Source organism: Colletotrichum abscissum (genome assembly GCF_030869225.1).
Source record: "Colletotrichum abscissum strain IMI 504890 chromosome Unknown Scaffold_5.1, whole genome shotgun sequence".
Classification (NCBI taxonomy): domain Eukaryota; kingdom Fungi; phylum Ascomycota; class Sordariomycetes; order Glomerellales; family Glomerellaceae; genus Colletotrichum; species Colletotrichum abscissum.
In genome coordinates this window covers 1453708-1474423 of record NW_026850431.1, presented here as the reverse complement: position 1 = coordinate 1474423, position 20716 = coordinate 1453708, and the positions used below count along the sequence as shown (strand labels likewise).

General features: G+C 54.3%; 3 protein-coding genes across 3 annotated transcripts; 2 read left to right on the top strand and 1 right to left on the bottom strand.

Moving 5' to 3' along the window:
- Positions 1 to 331: 331 nt before the first annotated feature.
- Positions 332 to 3273, bottom strand: CABS01_02993 (WD domain-containing protein; the record flags this gene model as incomplete). The annotated part of the gene is made up of 2 exons (XM_060536370.1): positions 332 to 3197; positions 3257 to 3273. 2 exons carry the CDS (start codon positions 3271 to 3273, stop codon positions 332 to 334), a joined length of 2883 nt encoding a protein of 960 aa, XP_060394282.1.
- A 195-nt stretch (positions 3274 to 3468) lies between these two features.
- Positions 3469 to 4775, top strand: CABS01_02992 (Arp2/3 complex; the record flags this gene model as incomplete). The annotated part of the gene is made up of 5 exons (XM_060536369.1): positions 3469 to 3659; positions 3719 to 3960; positions 4015 to 4437; positions 4493 to 4642; positions 4693 to 4775. 5 exons carry the CDS (start codon positions 3469 to 3471, stop codon positions 4773 to 4775), a joined length of 1089 nt encoding a protein of 362 aa, XP_060394281.1.
- A 5114-nt stretch (positions 4776 to 9889) lies between these two features.
- CABS01_02991 (cellular morphogenesis protein) lies at positions 9890 to 13640 on the top strand (the record flags this gene model as incomplete). The annotated part of the gene is made up of 2 exons (XM_060536368.1): positions 9890 to 13355; positions 13408 to 13640. 2 exons carry the CDS (start codon positions 9890 to 9892, stop codon positions 13638 to 13640), a joined length of 3699 nt encoding a protein of 1232 aa, XP_060394280.1.
- Positions 13641 to 20716: the final 7076 nt, after the last annotated feature.

Here is a 20716-nt window from a genome sequence, read left to right as displayed (position 1 = left end):
GGGTCGACTAGCAATGGTCTTGTACATGACAGGCGGACGAGTCTCTTGAGGAAGAGAGCTCATGTAATAAAAGCACGGATTCCAGAAAAGACAAATGAGCATCGGAAAAGCAAGGTTTTTGTTTTGGAAAATTGGGGTGAATAGTACATAAAAACACTTTTAAAGGCCGAAAACGATGCTATTCTACCACCTGGCGATGCACCTCGATATCTAGGAAGAACAGAAGGAAAACAGGGAATCTCATGATTATCGACAATCGCCTAGTCCTGACTTGACTTTGTATCTTTCTCTGAGGCTACAGGCATGGTGATGCTCGTCCGAGGTTGGAGAATCACGAGACCTGCACAAACGCCCGCTTCTTGACAGCCCGGCTCTCATCGCCATCCTCCCAGTTCTCGTCGACGTAATCCTTGACGCTCTTCTCCTGGAGCTGCATGCCGACGACCTTGAGCGCGGCAATGTTGAAGCCCATCTCGTCCTTTTGGCGCTTCAGCGCGGCGCGCAGGTTGGCGCGGATGCCGTCGAGCATGCCGCGCATGGTGCGGCTGGCGACGATCTGGCGGTGGTGCGTCTTGAGCATGAAGAAGAGGATGCGGCAGGTCAGCGGGATGTTCATGGAGCGCTGGGCAAAGACGTTGAGGAAGGTGAAGAGCATGGGCACGGAGGCGAAGGGCAGCACGAGGAGGGCGTCGTGGAGGGCCGAGGCCTTGATGCGGCCCAGCACGCTCATGACGTAGGCCTCGGCCGTGATGTTGCCGAGGGCGACGAAGATGGGGTTGCGCTGAGGTGCTGGCGCGGACGGGTTGGTCTTCTTGGCGTCCTCCCACTCCTGGAGGAGGTTGAGGTCGGCGATGGCGATCTCGAGGGCCTCGGCGATGCGTTCTCCGGCCATGAGGGTCTCGACGGTCTGCTTGGAGGCGGCGCCGACTTCGCCTTCCTGGTCCTCGGCGTCTGGGTCGCGCTCGAGCGAGGTGGTGAGGGTCTTTTCGTAGAGCTCCTCGATTTCCCTTTCGCGCTCTTCTTCGAGGAAGATTTGCTCGTCCGTCTCGTCCCAGACGCGGATGGACTTGTCGTGGCCCGCTGTGACGAGGAAGTTGCCCGTGTGGCCGACGGCCATGGCCCAGACCTCGCCGTGGTGGCCGTCGAGGCGCTGGATCTGCTCAAACTTGTCGCCGTCCCAGTATTTGATGACACGGTCCTTTGAGCTGCTGAAGAAATGGTGGCCGTTACCGTCCGAGTTGTGGGGGACGAAGGCGACCTGCAGGATGGAGTCCTGGTGGCCAAAGAGGGCCTTGTGGCAGTCGCCAAAGTCGAGGCCCCATATCCTGATGTTCTTGTCGGCGGAGCTGGTGACGATAAGCTTGCTGTCGTACGAGATGTCCATGCTCAGCACCGGGAGCTTGTGGCCGTAGAGGTTGAGGTAGAGCTTCAGGCTGTCGGTGAAGAAGACCTTGACGGTGTTGTCGAGGAGGGAGACGGCGATGTACTTGGCATCGGGAGAGTATCTCACGCAGAGGATGTCGTCGGACACCTTGAGTGTTTTTGACTGAACGAGCTTCAGCTTAGGTGTCGTGCGCGTGGTGCCGAGAACCGGCTCTTGGACAATCTTAAAGTCCCAAAACTTGGCTGACTTGTCGGCACTACCTGATGCCACCGATTTGCCATCGGGGTGAACTTGTAATGACCAGATGGCACCCTCGTGCGCAGAGACGCTGTCCAGCAGGCTCGCGGACGCGACATCAAAGAGCTCAAGCTCTCCCGTCTTTGTTCCGACGACGACGACCTTGTCTCCGGGCAGGAACGCGCAGCAAAGAGCGTAACCGCACTCAAAGGTGCGGATGCAGGCCTGCGTCTTGATGTTCCAGACCTTCAGACTTCCGTTGGCAGCCGTCGCCAACATCTTGTCGTCAGAGCTGAGCGATACGGCGCGGATATCTGTCCTGTGTCCGGGGAGTTCCACGGCCAGCGACCGCGTGTAGTCGGGCACATCCTCCTTCTTCGACTTGGAGCCCTCTTTTGTGGGTATGCTGTAGTACTCGAGTTGGTTGTTTGTCGTCCCCGCCAACAGGTGTATTTCCTTGCTTCCACCATTGACCGCCCAGTCGACAGATCGCACCTTGCCGCCCGTTCGGACAATCAAGTACTGAACAAAAAAGTCGCTAGCCTCTGCGGCGGAAATATCCTCTGCCTGATCCTCACCCTCAGTCGCAGCATCGGCCTCCTCTTTTCCTTCCTTGCTGGCCTTTTCACGTCTTCTTCTCCTCTTCCGGGCCAGGGACTTCTTGACCTCTGCCTCCGACCTTATGCGCCACACCTCCACGGCCTTTTCTACGCCATGGACTGCGAAGTAGTCTCGGCGGGGGTGAAAGATCACCTCGATAGCCTTGTCCTTATGCTGACGGAACAACGTCCCTCTGTCATGGAGGAATTTCGTATTTTGCGGAGCGTCGACCTGACCCTTCAAAGCGGCGAGTCCTGTCGTATCCAGGAACCACACCTTCAGCTCTCCGTCGTTTCCGGCCGTGATGCAACCGCTGTAGTCGGGGGAAAGTCCCAATGCCCAGCATTCGCCGTTCGTCTGTGCGATGTGTGTCTCGATGCAATGCCTCGATGACAGGTCCCAGAGCTTGATCAGGGAGTCCTTGCCTGTGGTAAGAAGGTAGCCCTCCGCTGATGGGTCGCTGTCCAGCATTGCCGTGTTCTCCTCATCTTCGACCTGTCCCTCCGGCTCGACGAATTGCAGTCCTGTGATCTGATCCTTGTGTCCTCTCAGCTTGAACTGGCCGACCTCAGCCACGAGATCCCAGATAATGACATCCGTGTCGCGGGAGCCACTGGCCAATCGCACGCCCGACTTGTCGAATGCCAGTGTCGTAATCGCCGACTTGTGTCCGTTGAAGTTGACAATCACCGTGGCGATCTTGCTATCCCATAATCGAATGCTTCCATCTTCGTATCCGACAGCGAAAATATCTGTGTCGACTTTACTCTGCACGATCGCAGTGACGGGTACCGTGTTTCGTTCGTCTCGCCACCTGCTAAGTAGTTCGCCCTTCTTTATATCCCAACACAAAACATCCTCGTTCGCGGCTACGATTGCTTGGCCGGCGCCGTTGCTAGCTCTGCCTTGGGGAGCCCAGGCGAGGTTTGCTGTGTTGGATGCGACAACGCCGAAAGACTTGCTATGCTCGTACTTCCTGAAGAAAAACAAATGTTAGACACACTGTTAAAGTCCGCGACATCTGTAAAACCTTACAAGTATGATTTGACCATTTTTGCGGATTTCCTGGCGCCCCAAAAGCCCTTTGTCAATGGCTCCTTAGAATGCGACGAGTAAACCAATCGTCAAAATCTCGAACCTCCCACCTTCCAATCTTTCAAAAAGTTTCCCTCACCTTATCGATAAGATCAGAAGATAAGTGGAGAGGACCGGGAGTGCCGAAGTATATCCGCAATCAATGGTCCCGCATGAGCATCACAGCCACAGAAGCTCCGACAGCGACCTCCACGTCAGGCGGGCCCCACCACGAGGCATCATCAGCATCCAACGACGCAACAACATCACAGGAGACGTACGGACAATTGGTCGCAGACAAGATGCTTCTTCTCGACTATCAGAATGTTCTGATTCAGTCGGTCCTCACCGAGAGATTCTCTGGGTACGTTGATGAGAACCATTGTAGCCCATGTTCGGCTAGCTTCCTAACTTCCAAGGCAGTGCCCCTCCTGCACACATCGACCAGACCGTCTCCGATTTCGACGGCGTCATCTACCACATCTCGACCCCCGAGACGAAGACCAAGATTCAGCTTTCGATTCAAATAAGGTGCTACAAGGACTTGGTCAAGTATGGGGCAGAGCAAGTGCTGCAGAGGGAATATGGCCAGTATGTGGTGCCGCCGGAACCCGGGTACGACTTCTCGGTATTGATCGACTTGGAGAACCTCCCGGAGGAGAAGGGTCAGTTACACTGCAATTATACCGGGTGATACTTGGGACTGACGGAAAATGCAGAAGAGAAGGATGCGCTGATCATGAAGATGGCGCTGCTGAAGCGCAACGCCATGGCCGCGCCTTTCGAGGCCGCTTACGAGGAGCACTACAAGCTGAAGGAGGAGGCATCCAAGTACACGTCTGAGGAAGCCCCGCAGGGTGTTCGCGAGGGCGGCGAGGTCATGGCTATCCACTACCGCGAGGAGGAAGCCATCTACGTCAAGGCCAGTCACGACCGTGTCACGGTTATCTTTAGCACCATCTTCCGCGAGGAAACCGATCGTGTCTTTGGCAAGATCTTCATCCAAGAATTCGTCGACGCCCGCCGGCGAGCTATCCAGAACGCTCCCCAGGTGCTCTTCAGGAACGACCCCCCGTTGGAGCTCCAGGGAGTCCCTGGTGTCAGAGATACCGGAACCGGCGAGATCGGATACGTTACCTTTGGTGAGTGTTTATCCTTACATAGCTTGATTACTTTGCCATTGACGTCTTGTGATAGTTCTTTTCCCTCGACACCTTACACCACAGAGAATGCCCGACTGCATCTCCCACATCCAGACTTTCCGCGACTACTTCCACTACCACATCAAGGCATCGAAGGCGTACATTCACTCAAGAATGCGCAAGAGAACCGCCGACTTCCTCCAAGGTATGATACAGTTCGTTTTCGGGGTGAACTTTTTGACTAATACCACGCAGTTCTTCGCCGCGCAAGACCCGATAGCGAGGAGAAGGAACGGAAGACGGCGAGCGGCCGCACTTTCAAGGTCCAGGGAGCGTAGGCCAGTAAGGATGCATTCTCACCGCATCCCCGGAATAGGCAGCACACAAATCGATGATAAGGACTCGCTGGACTGTGTCCTTGAAGATATGTCCGGAGCTGAGACGTATCGAAGCTGTATAAGCAAATGCGATACCGCGCGTTCCCGCCCACAGCTGATAGCGATAGCAAGCCGAGGGGTTTTCTGTTACCTTTGTAGAAGAAGAAAAAAGACTTTCATGACCACTAGCCCTGCAGACTATACCTCATCCTCGGAATCCTCCTGATGAAAACCGGAAGCAGCTTGGCAGTGATGAAATCGGGGGCAATTCTAAGCTGATGGGCCAATCAGAGGCCCTAAGGCGTGGACGGGCCTTTTCATGGTAGGGTGATGAGACGGAGATGGAGAAACCTTTTGCAGATGATGCGCAAACTGCAGCCGGGACGGGGGCACCGGGGAGGGGGAAAAGGGAGATGGTGACGGCGTTTTGACGGCGGTGCATCCATGGAACATTAATGGCGGCGGTTGCTTGATGTGCCGGATCGACGTCTCCACTCTAACGCTAACACCGGTGTCCGATGGGAAGGGTTCCCACCTCACTCTTCCAAGTGCCTACGTGTAGTGCAGTTTGCATACGAATGGAGACCAGGGCTGATCCGTGTACGCAGTATGTTGTACATGAATGCATTGTTGACGGCCAAACCGGGATTGTTCATGTGAACAATCATGAAGCAAGCCGGCCGTGCCCTTAATATGCCTGGAGTTTGTTCGAGGCTTTATTGCTGGCCGTCCGATGTGTAAATGCTGCCACAGCGAGAAAGTCGAAATATTCGAACTAGGTATGCGTAGCTTATCCGTATAGAGAACCTAGTGTTTGGATGAACGAAGGGGGGATGTAACATGTGGTACCCCTATTTGCATCCATGGACCATAAGGTAGGTATATGGTGTGGCTCTCTGCATAAGATAGGTCTATATATCGCTCTTAGTAATCGTTGATCGTTCCTCTCAAGCACGTAATCCAGGTCGCATAAAGCTGTTTCCTCGTGGAAGGAAGGAATGGGATTGTTTCGTTTGTGTGGCGAGGTTTTTTTGGATTGTGTAATTCACAGGGTAGTCGGCTTTCGACAACCGCGCATAATGGTGAATTAAAGTGGTTTTTTTTCCAACAGAGGGATCCGATAAGTGGGTGGGCGGGCAGACGCGCCGGGACAGAGAGCTTTCAACTCTCCTTTTCTGCCTTGGTTTTTCGCGATTCGCGTTCGTTGGAACTTATCCTCCACTTTGAGCACTGCCCGCTGCGTTCCTTATGCTAGGTAGTTTGGTTTCCTACGTTTCCCTGCTTTGCGCCGTCCAGAATCGGGCCGTGGCAATTATTTCCCTTGAAGGAATGGACGTGGCCAATTTTGAAATGTCCTTTACCAAATCTTGCTCAGAATCGAAGATCAAAGTACCAGTGAACAGAAGACCGATGAGCCAATCGATGCATCGTGAACGATGTGTATGCACTTTATGCAGCAGAGGTTGCGATGACAGTTCAAACAATTGGAGAGCGGACGCCGCAGGCCGGGATATCCCCCACCGAGGAATGGGCTGTGAGACCAACTGGGTTTGAAGATGGGGCGCCGCGGGTCCCCTCGTCCAGTCGTCACGGTCACCTCGGACGACACTGCAAACTGGAAGCGACGAGGGAGGGGACGGCTTGATGATCCATGCCGCGACGCCGGATCCCCCCCTTCGTCATTCTCTATCCGTACGCTACGGAGGGAGCAGAGCAGCAGTCTTTCTCTCTTCCCGCGGCTCCGGGGGATGATTTACCAGGTGTGAGTTTGTACACCTGCTGTGTATCCGTACAAAGATGCTCTGCCTCCCCCCCGAGTCGCGTCTCCAAGGAGGAAGGACCCAACCCCTTAAAACTCTCACAAGGTATCCCATGCATACCGTGGACGGCCAAATGCGAGAGCCTGAGAGGATACCCGACTGACTGGATGACAAGCCCCCGGGACTGCCATCGCATCGCATGGCATCTTTTTTAGCTGAGGTGTGCACGGGGACGATAATGCAAGGAACGGCCGGCGCGGAAGGAGGGTTGAGAAACTTGAGACGGATGTGATAGGATGATTGGGGGTTTGGGGTGATTGGGATTGGGGGGGAAAAACCCCACGTCGCGAGCTGAGGTGGAAAGATGGAAGGGCGAGTGGTCTGCACTTGCCTCGTACCTGACGCTAAAATAAGTGAAGTGTCTGTTTGATGTATCTATGTATTATCCGTACCTGCTTGGCAGTGCCTGCAAATGCGAATGTAACTCGAGATGGGCCAGTCAGAGCACTTTGTCACATCCAAAGCATCTTTGAGCAACTTTCCTCGAGCAGTGGAACCTCCTGGCCTCTTCCTGATTCCTAAATGCTGAGTGGCCGGCACCTCCTCGACCTTCAAGCTTGCTCCCCCCCACCTGCCGTCCGTCATCTGCCCAGGCACTTCGAGATGTGGCCCGTCTGGTCTCTGGCAGACTGGCACTCTGCTGTATCGGGCGTAGCGGCAGCTGGGAACTCCTGCAGGAAGAACGTGCGCTGCTTGGGCCTGGACCGCGGGCAGCCGTCAGAACAGCCAGACTCCAGAGGTCAAACCGTCAATCATGCCCCAGAATCGGAATAGGGAGACTGGAGGGAGGGCCCTCTGAAGCTCTCCCTCTCAACGTCTTGAGGGTCCCGAACCTGCGGATGGCATATCATGACAGATTCAGATAAGATGTGTTTGGTCTTTTCCTGGATGACCACGAACCTCTTTTAGGAAACGGGTGACTTTCCTAGTGACATGTTTGCAAAGGGAGGATGAAAGTCTACACCTATACCTTCTTCACCTGGCATATCGCTGTTCTAAATCCAGGCCTTGCTGCTCCATACATAGTACCCTAGAAGGCTTGCCAATTCTTTTTGTGTGGTCTGCCGCCGATGCCACGACACACTGGACGACGCCGATGACCCCCCGGGCATTCTTGACATCAACCCCTGCCTGCTAAGAGCGCTTGAAGGAGCAAAAGTGGTACGGATAACGTGAAAGTGGCTCCTCCCAACTCCCAACTGTGACTTGCAGCCTGCAGGACTGTGACTGAGGCACTTTCCTCTTCGTTGGTTGAGCTGCTCCTCTTTCTCTGCTTCTCTTTTCGACGTTTCCTCCATACGAAATCCCTCTCCCCCATTCGCCCCGAGATTTCCTTCGCGGAACATCTCTGTCGCTCATTTACCAACCTTCATTCTTCTATTCCATGGGCAGTCTCGACGTCTTCACCATAGATTCAACATAATATCCCTACCGACGCCTTACCCGGACCGTTTTGCCATCTACCCGGCCTTTCTGCGCTCGGCCAGCCACTCACGACAAACAAGCAGCACGAGAGTAGAAAAAGAAAACGCAAGACAACCTAAGGCGCAGGCATAGCGGCTTGCAGTGACTACAGCGTATACGAAGAGTCAATTCTCGCCTGGAGCAGTACAGAGCACAATTACGCAGTAGACGATAGAAAGACGCCAAAGAAGCATTCGAATCGAATTTTAGCACCCGTTAGGTCAAGGGAACAGGAGGGAAATCGTCATTTGGAGATCTCCCAGAATCCGAGATAGGGGACAGCGCTGGTCGTCCCTCTCATAAGCATTCATTGGCCGATGTTGAACTAGAGCCATTTCTTCTCGAGACGTTTAGCTCCCGTGGCGTCACCGGCTTTTCCAACGATCGCCCCTTCTTCTCCTGATAGCTTGCTTACCTTACCTACCTTACACAGTCAGGTAGTAGGTATTGTACGCTACCTACGGATACTTCTACCTGGCCGACCTGGCACAGACACCTCGTGTCACAGCAAGAGGCGACACCACAGCGAGACATTTCGGCGGTCCTCTACGGATTTGCAAACACACGAGAAAAGCATCTCATCAACCCACGTCGACAACGTAGTACACTCATTTCTCGAAGCTTTCGCGCGCGACTCTGTTTCAATTTCACCTCTTGGAATCCACTCCGATCAGATTCCCGTCGATTTCCCGTCTCTATCTCTCTCTCGCTCTTCCCGGCTGCAACTTGCACACATCCACACTCACTCCATACATACAGTCACCTTTTTAGGGCAACTCACAATCATTCATTCTTTCCCCTTTCTTATTCAACATTCGGGTAACAATTTCTTCTTCGCCGAGACGCCAGCCGACGACCGACACAAAACGGTTCACTTGGTCTCTCATCAATCGGTCTGCTTCATTTCACGTTTGGTGGACTTGCTTTCGTCAAGCTTGCCCCAAGCCAGTCTAAACCGATTGTCAACCCATCCGAGCACATTTCAATCAGCAGCCGTGGAGCCGTGGCCGCGACTGCGTATCCGTACCTTACTCCGTAAGGTACCATACGGCGAGTGGAGGCACCGCCCCACCCACAAAAAAAGTGTCAGTGCTTTTGATAGGAGGTAAGTGCAACCTAAAGTCACCACCAATTTCCCTGGCGCAGGTACGGGCAGGTACAAGTCTGCAAAGTGGGGCCCGCACCTTCCATTCCAGGCCCCATCTCGTCTGGCGACTCAGCCTCTCTCCTTCCCTCTGGGCTCCCGTCTGGCTCTGGCTCTGCGTCTGCGTCTGTGTCTGTCCGCCTCTCCACCAACAAACAACAAAACACTGCGGTCGACAAAGAGCAGGGGGAAGAATAGGAAGCGCAGCTCTCACCACCTCGTCGTCGCTGCCATCAAATGGCTGCAACTCAGTTCTAACCTTTTTTCTTGTCCGACGATAGAACTGGGCGACCAAACTACTCTCTATTTTCTTTTCCTTCCCTACATCCGACACCAGACGCTCGTTTTCACTCCCCCGATTATTCGCTAAATCCTCACCTTCCGATTCGACTCGACCCGATTCGACTCCTTCTCTCCGTTTAATTTCGCACCACCGATTTTCGACGCGCCTCCGAACTCGCGACCGATCAAACGAAGCAGCAGACATCATTCTTTCCATGGCCAGCATCCAAAATTAGATTCCTGCAAATGCGACGCGATATCCAGTCCGATTCTCAAGCATCAAAAATCTTCAATTCAACAGCTTCGATACCCAGCATTCACAGCACCCAACTCACCACCCTCTTGCCGACCGAACAGCAATAGCAATGCGTTTAGCTCTCGGTAAGCGCCCTTCGGCGCGCCGGAGTAAGTGGGCGAACCTTCTTGCAGTGGCAGCCTTCGCACCTCCCTCGGTGGCAGCAATCCAGTTCACCCCAGTTTCCGATGCGAACCTCGACCTTTCCCAGCTTGGCAGAATTGGTGTGGCGGGCGACTTCAACGGAATCTCCCTCTACCAGTTTGAGGAGCAAAATGAGAAGCCTTACAGCACAAACGGAAGCGAGTCTTTGCTTTCTCAGCTGCCCAATGGGGCCTTTGCGTCGCTCATCTCAACTGATGCCTCAATTCACGACATGTGCACATTCACCCTCGACAATGGAACGATGCAGGGAGTGGTAATTGGCGGTAATTTCACGAGCTTGGATGGCACTCAGTCTCAAGGCATCGCCTTGTTCAACCCCAACACCTCCCAGATCACCCCTCTGGCCGGTCTGTCAGGTCAGGTGAACGCTCTTCTCTGCGACCAAGCTGCCAACACCGTTTATGTTGGAGGTAACTTCAGAGGCGCTAACTCTACGAACGCAATCGCCTGGTACGGCACCGATGGATGGACTAACCTTCCTTTCGCTGGTTTCAACGGACCCGTTTCGTCCATCACCAAGGCTTCAAACGGCCACATCGTCTTTGGCGGCAGCTTCACTGGGCTTGGCAACACTAGCACTCCCAGCACCCCAGATGGACAGGTTATCAACCTCTCGACTGCCAACATTACTTCGGCTTCGAGCACCTCTACCGCTGGCTTCAGTGACCCTCGCAACATCATCTGCAAGACGGACGGGGCTGATGGCTCAGGCAACACTTGGCTGCTCCGTGACAACTCTGCTGGATTCTGGCAGGCAAGTTTCGGCTTCGGTTTCCAGCCCACCAAGATGCGGCTCTGGAACACCCACCAGGACGGCCGAGGAACCAAGACATTCCGTTTTACTGCTCTCCCTCTGGGCGGTATCTTGAACATGACCTACGTGGACCCCACGACTGGTCAGAACGCTACCTGCACTAGCGAGTGTCCTCTCAGCAACAACTCGACTCTCAAGTTCCAGGACTTCCACTTTGTCAACCTGGTCGGAATGAACTCATTCAGAATCGATATTTCCGACTACTACGGATCTGGCGGTGGTCTGAACGGCATCCAACTTTTCGAGGACGACATCAACTCGTACGCCATCAACGACTTCAACTCCCCGGCCTGCGCAGATAGTGACACCAAGTCATCTGCCACAACCACCGGACCGTGGTCGACTTCTCCTTCCTTGCAGAGCAGCTCTCAGTACTTGACTGCCAAGCTATCCGGAACCATCAGCGCAAGCTCCGCCACGGTTACCTTCCTCCCGGATCTCAAGGAGTCTGGCAACTATTCCGTCAACCTGTACACGCCCGGCTGCCTGCAAGACGGTACCTGCTCGACCCGAGCACAGGTCAACGTTACCGGCATCATGTCGTCCACTGGTAGCAACAAGTTTACGACGTCCCTTTACCAGACTAATAACTTTGACAAGTATGACCAGATCTACTTCGGCTATATCGAGGCGAGCTCAGCAGACGGCTTCCGGCCCAGCGTCACCCTGACTCCTTTGGCTGGGCAGAGCATTGATGAAATGACCATTGTCGCTCAGCGAGTCGGATTCACCCTTATCAATTCGACGGGTGGCCTAAATGGCCTATTCGACTTCGACCCTTCGTCTGCCACAGTCAACACTGATTTCAAGAGCTCCAAGATCAACCAGCTCGGGTCCTCATTCTCTTCAGGATCTGCAGTCACTAGCTTGACGACTGCTGGCGACTTGGTCATCGTCGGAGGCAACTTCACGTCATCTACTGCCCGCAATGTCATTGGTATCAACACGGCAAGCGAGGCTACCATGGCTCTCGACGGCGGTCTCAATGGCGAAGTGAAGGCGATGGAACTCAACGGTACCCAACTTTACGTTGGCGGTGTCTTCTCCAACACCCTCGACAATGCCGTCACAGGTCTCAACAATGTCGGCGTGTACGACACCTCCGCCAACACGTGGACTGCACTTGGTGCAGGCGTCAACGGCGAAGTCTCCCACGTTGTCCCGATGCTCGTCAACATTACAAGCGAGAGTGAGGCAGAGTCGGTCGTTACATTCACTGGTGACTTCAGCGAGATCAACGCGTTCGGAGACAACTCAGCTATTCAGGCTTCCGGCTTTGCCGTCTGGGTGCCCTCTCAGAAGAATTGGCTGCAGAACCTCAACGGCCCTGTCCCGGCCTTGAACGGAATCCTGACTACTGGCATTCTCGATCTTCCCGGAGGAGGATCTCTCTACGCAGGATCGATGACCTCGGCAACTATTAGTGCCAATGGTGCCGTCACCCTTGCTGAGAAGTTTGGCCAGTTCCCGGTCAAGTTCAAGTCATCTTCGACGACCTCTAGCACCGTCAGCAAGCGCGATTCTCTGGCCAGTGGCAACATTACGGGCGTGGTCACTGGTGCATTCTACACTGGCAACAACCGCAACATTACCATCCTCGGTGGTCACTTCACAGCTGTGGGCACCAACGGCAGCTCCGCCAACAACCTGGTGCTCATTGACGGGTCGAACTCGAACTCGATCACCGGCCTCGGCTCTCAGATCGAGGACAACTCAACCTTCATTGCCCTTGCGGTAACTGGCGACCTTCTCTTTGCCGGAGGTAGTGTCCGTGGTACTGTCAACAACAATGCTGTGCGAGGTATCATTTCCCTGAACCTTCAAACTGCTACCTTCAACAGCACGCAACCTCCCGGCATCAGCGGCGGAAACGCGACTGTCACCTCCATTGAGGTCCGCCCCGATTCTGGCGATGTCTATGTTGCTGGTTCTTTCGAATCAGCTGGAGCACTCGGCTGCCCAGGTGTCTGCTACTACGACACATCTCTGGCAGGTTGGAACCGTCCCGGTGTTAACCTCGAAGGCACCGGTCATTGCCTCATCTGGACCAGCAAGTCCCAGCTTGTTGCCGGTGGCAACTTCACATTGAATGGTACCTCTCCAACCATGCTTGCCATGTACAGCCCCGATCGCCAGGCATGGTCTGCCTACCCCGGCGAGGACTCTCTGCCTGGTCCCGTCGAGGTTCTGACGGCTGGATCGAGTGATCGCAAGCAACTCTGGGTTTCCGGAACCGCGAACAACGGCTCCATCTACCTGATGAAGTACGACGGCTCCAAGTGGCAATCTGCCGGAACTACTCTACTTCCCGGCACTATTGTCAACAGCATCCAGGTCTTTTCTCTGACCTCATCCCACGATAATACCGACATCCTTGACTCCAACCAAGCCTTGATGATTACTGGCTCCCTCAACGTTCCCGGCTACGGATCAGCGTCGGCTGCCGTCTTCAACGGAACGACCTTCCAACCGTACGCGCTCACCGTCAATGGCGGTAACACCGCCGGCTCGATTTCGAGAATCTTCACCGAGAACCAGGACTTCTTCTCCGACAATGGTAAGTTTTGCATACTCGATACCTTTTAAAACGCGTACTGATACCAAAGCAGATGGCCGCATGGCTCTTGGATTCATTGTCCTAATTGGACTCGGTATCTCGCTCGCCCTCATCTTCCTCATCGTCATCGTCGGTATGGCCCTCGATCGCCTGCGCAAGAAGCGTGAGGGATACTCGCCAGCACCGACATCGATGTACGACCGCGGCGGCGGTATGAGAAAGATTCCTCCCCACGAGTTACTCGAGTCACTCGGCAAGGGCCGTCCTGGCGCTCCGCACGTGTAGCACTTGTGAGGAACGTTTCGGTTTCGGTCTTTTATCAGGGTTTTGCTTTCCGGCGTTTGGACAGGCATGGCGTGGAAAAAGGATACCATCGCGACTCGACATCTTTCACCAACGGAGGCATAGAATCAGCTGTTGAGTCCAAGAGGGACGAAGACGGCACATATTCGGCACCACGCAAAACGCAAGTCTTCGATAGCAGTCTACCTGGCTACGACCAATCGATATGGCACGCCATACGATCTGACAGTAGCCTCGTGGACCGCCTCGACTTCTCTGCATTCGATTCTTCACGACCTCACGACCTTTGTTTAATGTCTACATGTTTAGTTATACCACTATGCGCGTCAAGCCGCTTTCTCTTCTCGGACACAATCAGCAAGGTTCCTTCCCAGGAACTTGTACACTACAACTGGACACAGCTCCTTTTTGTTATCGAGCTGGTCGCGCGCATACACCAAAACAACCAAACAATACCAATCACTATCAATCAGGTTTCATTTTTTTCTTCTTCACTTTGTCGTCTCCAAATGAGACATTGTCGGAGTTTCCCAAGGTCAGACAGGAGGGATAAAGGCTTCTTCTGAACTTGGAGGTATGAGAGAGAGAGAGAGGTGGAGGAAAGGGATTCTCTTTTTTTTTCAATTTCGGCCAGCAAGTCTTGGCTGAGGCTGTTTCTACCCAGCTTTGAAGACACAGCAGCAGCTTCATGGCGGTTGAGTGCCATAGGTAGCTTAATATCCAGTATCGAACAAGGTTTACAGTAACATTCCACCTTTTGCCGTCCATCGTGATCGATGCAGTCAAGTGCCCCAGCGCCTGTGTTTTCCTACTCGTCAAGATGACGAGGATACAGAGAGGAATGTCATCCAAGTGTACTCTGGTGTGTACTGGTTTCCTCTCCATCCCTCCCCCTGATATTGTCTCATAGCACTTGTCTCAGCCACGTAAAAAACAGCCTTCCTCCCCCAAGCGCTTCCCCTCGGCCAGAAAATGTCTCGCCCTACGTGTCCGTACGACGTTTGAGATCATTGCCAGTACCGTCATCGTCATGTCGCTTGTACGCTTAGCTGCTTGCGTACATGTCTCTCTCTCTCTCTGTTGAACCCTTCGATCACCGATCTTATGCTTCGACGCCCCCCCCCCCCCCCCCCCCCCCCCCCCCCCCCCCCCCCCCCCCCGCCCGCTCCACCCCCCCCCCCCACTCGGCGTCGTTCCCGTCACCACCGCCCGCTGCCCCCCCCCCCCCCCCCCTCTTTTACCCCCCCCCCCCCCCCCTTTTTTTTTCCCCCCCCCCCCCCCCCCCCCCCTTTTCCACTGCCGGTATGTCTTCGAAACTGTGTAACGCTGGCAGAGACTGGTTCATCTTGAGACAGCGCCTCACGCGCCCCCTCCTTCCTCGGTCTCGTTTAGGTACTGGATGCTGGGAGCTCAGAGTGTGGATCAGTGAGTAAGTGGGTGAAGTGTTGGCCTGAACGAACAGGTCGTATTCGACGGGGAGATGGTTTCGTGTATACCGACCTTTGTGATTTAACGAAAGACGTCCTACCTAGCTCGAGATGTCCAGAACTCGGAGCTATAAGCTGGAAGCTGGAAGCTTTCGGGGGTTGCGGTGAACTTGAACTCGATCTTGAACTCGATCTTGAACTCGATCTTGAACTCGATCTTGAACTCGATCTTGAACTAGAGCTAGAGCTTGAGCTTGAGCTTATTAGGTACCTCGTGCAGAGCTCTTCAATCACGCGTCACACACCGAGCAAGGAGGGGAAAGGGAAAACAGGAGAAAAGACGTTGCGCTTGCCCCAGAACAGCGAGCCCACGATATCTCACTCACTCACGCCCGGAAACAGCATGAACGGCCTACAAGCACTACACCATCACACTATAATGGCTGGAAGACGAGGGCTTGAGATCGTAGATGGCGGCGATTTGGGGGGGAAGTGAACGTCTAAAGCTTATTCCGCTCGCGGTGAAAGTCTGCTTCCTTCCGCCCGCTATCATCCTCTTGAAGATCACTTTTGTATCGGTAGACATCCCCCTCCGGCGTTGAGATTTGCCCCGTGCCCCGAGAAGCCCTAGAGGGCGTTTGTTTCGTGCGGGTGAGACACTGTCTTGTATATGCGGATGATCGCCAGCTAAAGGGCGTAGATTTGATGTTCATCTAGGTACACGAGCGCTTTTTTTCCTTCTCTCTCTCTTCACGAGGGTTATGAGACGGATGTTTCCGTCCAAGTGAACTACGTCTCAATGCTATAGCCCATCTACAATGTGTTTGTGTGTGTGCCTGGGATGTGATTTGACAAGGACTTGAGTGAGACGGAAGAGATGAGCTTTCATGTTGATGATAGCTTTCGGCCGAAGCGACCACCACCGCCGCCCCGACCCGACAAGACACCGAGGGAGGTGAGAACATGGCCGTGTATGGAATGCTTGGAATGTCTTCCTTGAAAAGTGCATGCAGCAGATTCTAACCTCGAGGACACAGGTAGCCAAGATAGGGCTGTTGTGTTGTTCGGCAGCCATGCGCTTCGCACCAAGGCCCAACCTTCCGTTTCGTCATGCCCTGCTCACCATACGCGCGAAACTCCCGAATGCGGGCGTTTCTTAGGGCCCTGGCGACAGACAGCTCAGAGAAACATGGGCGACATGGCCTTCTCCCAACCCTCGATATCGGGTTCTCGTCGTTGCTTACTTCCTTGTTTTGTTGCATTAGAACCCTTCACGCAGAAGAGACGATGCGAAATCTGGCTGCAAGCTTCTCGATTGGGAGCACCTCCCGCTCGTCGAGGCTAAATTGCCTTCATCTCGGAGAGGACCCTTGGGGGCCCCTCCCGTTGCCCCCCTCGGCAGGATCCAGAGTGGTAACTTGCAAGAGTCAATTGCCTCAAGTTGAGGCATTACATTTCGCTCGACATTTCCTTGTCTTGGATCTTGATTCTAAACTGACGATGGTGATGATGCTCGTTTGAATGGGCCATGTCGGGTGGCAAAAAAAAAAAAAAAAAGCAGACTAAGAAAACAAGGCCGACGGATGTCAGAAAATCTCGCAAGGGGGGTCTTGTTAACCACCAGTACGATTGATTGTAGGCACGAATTTGGATGTAGCGCGAGACAGGATGGGGACCGGGTGACGGAGACCGCACTGCAGCAAGGCAAGGCAAGGCAAGGCAAGGTAAGGTAGGGCGAACCTTGATGGTCTGTCCCCGTCCGTTTGCGCAAGTCCGGTTACGGGGCCGTTGGCTGCTTTGAGCGGTGAAGAGGCCGGCGCCGCGGGGACTTTACAGGGACCGGGGGCGGGAGGGAGGCTCGATGGTGAAAGTGAAAGACTCGGCGATTGATTGTGTCTGGTGGTTGGAGGGAAGGTAAATGCGTTAAAGGAGAATATACCCAATAGCTTCGTGGTGGCAATTCAGGGTACTGCATAGGTATGAAGGCTTGGATAGCTGCCTTCATTGGCCAAAGCGACTGGTTTGTGACTTCTCTGGTGGTACGCCGTACGTACCGTGTAGACTTCTGAGCATGGGGGTCTTTGCCGCCTCTTTTTTCTTTGTTTCCAAATTTCCATATATCCGTAGACGTACCGTGGTGGGGAGGCAAGCTGGCAAGCAAATGGTCCGTGGCGTGCCGGTGTGCAGTGTTGTGTCGCTAGCAAAAGCCATTGGTCGTGCCAGAGGAGTGAGGCTGGCTCTATGGGCAAGGATGCCATCTCAGGTGCTGGGATTCAGTGTTATCTGATGCTCATGAGTGGTGGAGGGCGGATGGCTCCCGCGTCGGGGCATGGCACAGGACCATCAAAAGAAACTGAGGTGAGCAGAGCTCAGCGCTCTCAGGCCGACGGGAGGCGAGAGGCGACAGAGGGCTGCAGATTGAGGTCAAGTATCCGTAAGGCAACGTTTATCTACTGAACTCTCCACACTGGCACAGGATGTGTTTGACTCTGGTCGGAGGAGTCGCAACCGCAGTCGAACCTCGGATAGGCTTGGATTGAATTGGATTGGGCAATGGCGCAGAGAAGACCCTGTGCCGAGGATCGAGTATCTCTCGTCTGGTCTATCCGTCCTCTAAGCCTGTCCGAGACTTGCAGGGCATTGGCATTGCGGTGGCTAGGGTGTGGCCGCGTCGTTCCGCCGTTGTTTTCCTTTCTTAGGGGTCCGTCAAAGTAAACAAAAGGGGGCACGGCGTGTGGGGGGGTACGAATAGACGCTGCAGAAGGCGCGATGGCAGTGCAACACGGTTGGTCTTGGTTCCGTAAGCTGCTCGACGCCTCAGGACAATGGCATTTCCCGGCGCCTGAACATGGACATCTACGAAAATGCCATGGTGTTAGGTGGCGCCCTGAGGGTGTGAGGTGCGCGTCACTGTTGGAGCTCGAGACAGGCAAAACGCTGTATCCGTCCAGACACTGGGTGCCTCTGTTTGTCAATGGAGGGCAGTTGGTACCGCAGCCTGCAGGGCGCAAAGAATCCTGCGCAGCTAGCGGTCAGTGGGTGGTCAGGAACACGGGCTCTTCTGGAAAGGCATGCCGCAGTGTCGTCTGGTAGAGTATCCGTAGTGGGCAATGTTTGCCAGGAATATGCCTCGACCCCTATTTCCTACTTGATGGTTCCGTCCCAAGAGACGAGGCGACTGCGACTGCAACTACGACTGCGATTCACGGGCAGCGTAAAGACGAGACACGGACATCCCTGTGGCCACTGCTGTCAAGGGACGAAAGGATGCCGAATGGTTCATGGACCATGAGGGTTGGCATCAATGGAGCTGCGGGCCTGCGGCAGATCTTGTGTTTCGAGATGGGTGGAGGTGCCAAAGTGAACTTTGAAAAAGGGTGGAGGAGGTTGCGAAAAATAGAAACCAGGGAAATAAGGGTCGGTTGGCTTCTTCCCTCGTTCTTTGATGAGATGAAATGCGTCGACAGGGAACATGAAACTTCGGTTGAGAGAACATGCACTATGCCTGCGCCGTATGAATGAATAAGGTATGGCTATCCGTACTCGGTACCCCGTAGCTGCTCTGCTTTCGTGGATGGTGCACAGTATTTCCTCTCGGTGGGGTCAATTAGAGATTTTGGGGCCGGTGGCAGGGTCCTTTGGAGTGGCATGGAACTGAATTGACGATTTTCTGCTCTCTTCATTTTCCTGTAACAAATTTTCAGTGACATATCCATCAGGTCAGAGATGAAGGAAGCACCGCCTTGGGATCTGAGGCAGGCATCTTTGGTCTTTGTCGCGATACCTTCCTACCTTGCATGCATTAGCTAGAATTGGTTGTTGCATTTCTTTTCTTTTTGGTAGCTGTGGAAAGAAGGGTGTGTACGCAGTACTGGATGGTACGTACTCCGCCTTGGATCTTGGACATTTGCTGGATTCACCCCCCTCTCCATTGGCGAATTGTAGGCCAGTCAGATGGGCCGGACTCCATGGCGGCCGTGGCACAATGACGTTTGTGGATGCCGGCTCAGGGTGGGAATACTACAGAGTCAGTATCCCCGCTCTAGTCCCGCTCTCGAAGCCACCGACGTCACCGCGTCCGGGTTGTTAATTCCAACGACGAACCACGGCATCCACCCATCCTCCACACCCTCTTCGCTTTCCCGTGCAGAGTGCAGACGTGCCTCTTCCTTCCGGATGCCTTTTAGCATAGGTAGCACATGCCTTATTAGCCTACGTGCCTTAGGTAGAGGGAGTGCAGCTTTAGCAGGTACGACACTGCAAGATACCTGCCCGCAGTACCGGCCGGGCGTGCCTGCCGATTGGGGGTCGATGAACCCATCACATTGCTCACTTGTGATGTCCTTTTTATCTTTTTTCTGCCCATATCCGCTACTGCTCCTGCGTGAGAAATTGGCGGTGTGTTGGAGGTTGGAAGTGACGATGACTTGCATCGGAGACGGAGCAGCTGGTGATGTCTTCATGCAGTTACCCAACAGAGAATTCCATGTCCCGTCGCTCGTGTTGCTGAGGACAGCATGTCATTCTCCGCTTCGGCCTTGCTGGGCCAAGGATGTATGGTATCTGCGACTTGTAACTCTACGAGGGTACAGGAAGGACCTGATGAGAACGGCAAGGCGAGCAAGGACGAGGCATGAGTGACAACATGAGCATGCCACCCCAAGTCGTCCCCAACCCTCCAGCTTCAACCGTCGTCTCCTCTCCAAGGTTCCTCCAATTCTTCTCTACGCACCCCCTTCATTGTGGTTGGTAGCCAACCTCAACTTACATCTACCCAGGCAGCCTTGTGGCAAATAGAGCGCACCCATGAGCATGCAATCAAATCAACAGACACTGGGCGCCTCGTTCACTGGCCGAGACAGCAATGACATCGCATTTGGTTCGGAAACAAGCATTGTCCCTTGCGAACCGACCGTGGACCAAAATTCATCCAAAGCGCGTACCAATACCATCATCAACAACACCAACACCCACGCCTGACTCTTCCCCATCGAACAAAAAATCCGGGGTGGGCGTTCAGACCCTAGGGTTCTAGGAACAGCAGAAGGACCCTGAAGATCCCATCTTGAGAGGCGTCTGCCTTGCCCCAATCCAATGCTGGGTCTGCGTGCAGCTAGCCGCACTAGCGCGTCTGCTCGTTGGCTGCTTTCGATCCAGGAGTCCTCCAACCGAGGGGGTATCTGTACAGTACGGAGTACGGCCACACCTTTTACAAAAACGCTACTGGATTGCGAAGCCTGCGAATTGCATCCAACCTATCCCTCCCTCCGTGACATTCCCCGGCCGCCAAATGGCCCGCCGCCAGCGCCGCCGCGGTACGATGCCGTACCACTGCTACACGGGCTGCGGGCACGGGCACGCACATTTACATACTACCCATCTGTATCTGTTCTGCTCCATGTCGACCAAACAACGAACACACTCCCGCCCACCCACACATCCAAGCACCCTTGACGGCGCATTTACAGGCACTAGCTATGCTATCTGCTACCCACCCACCGCATCCAACTGAATAACCGACTCCAATCACCACTCACAACCTAAATCACCGCACACGACACGAGAGGACGACCAAAAGCCTGTGCCGCGGCCACCATGACGTTGAGGTCAACAGGCTTCCCCCCTCTGAAG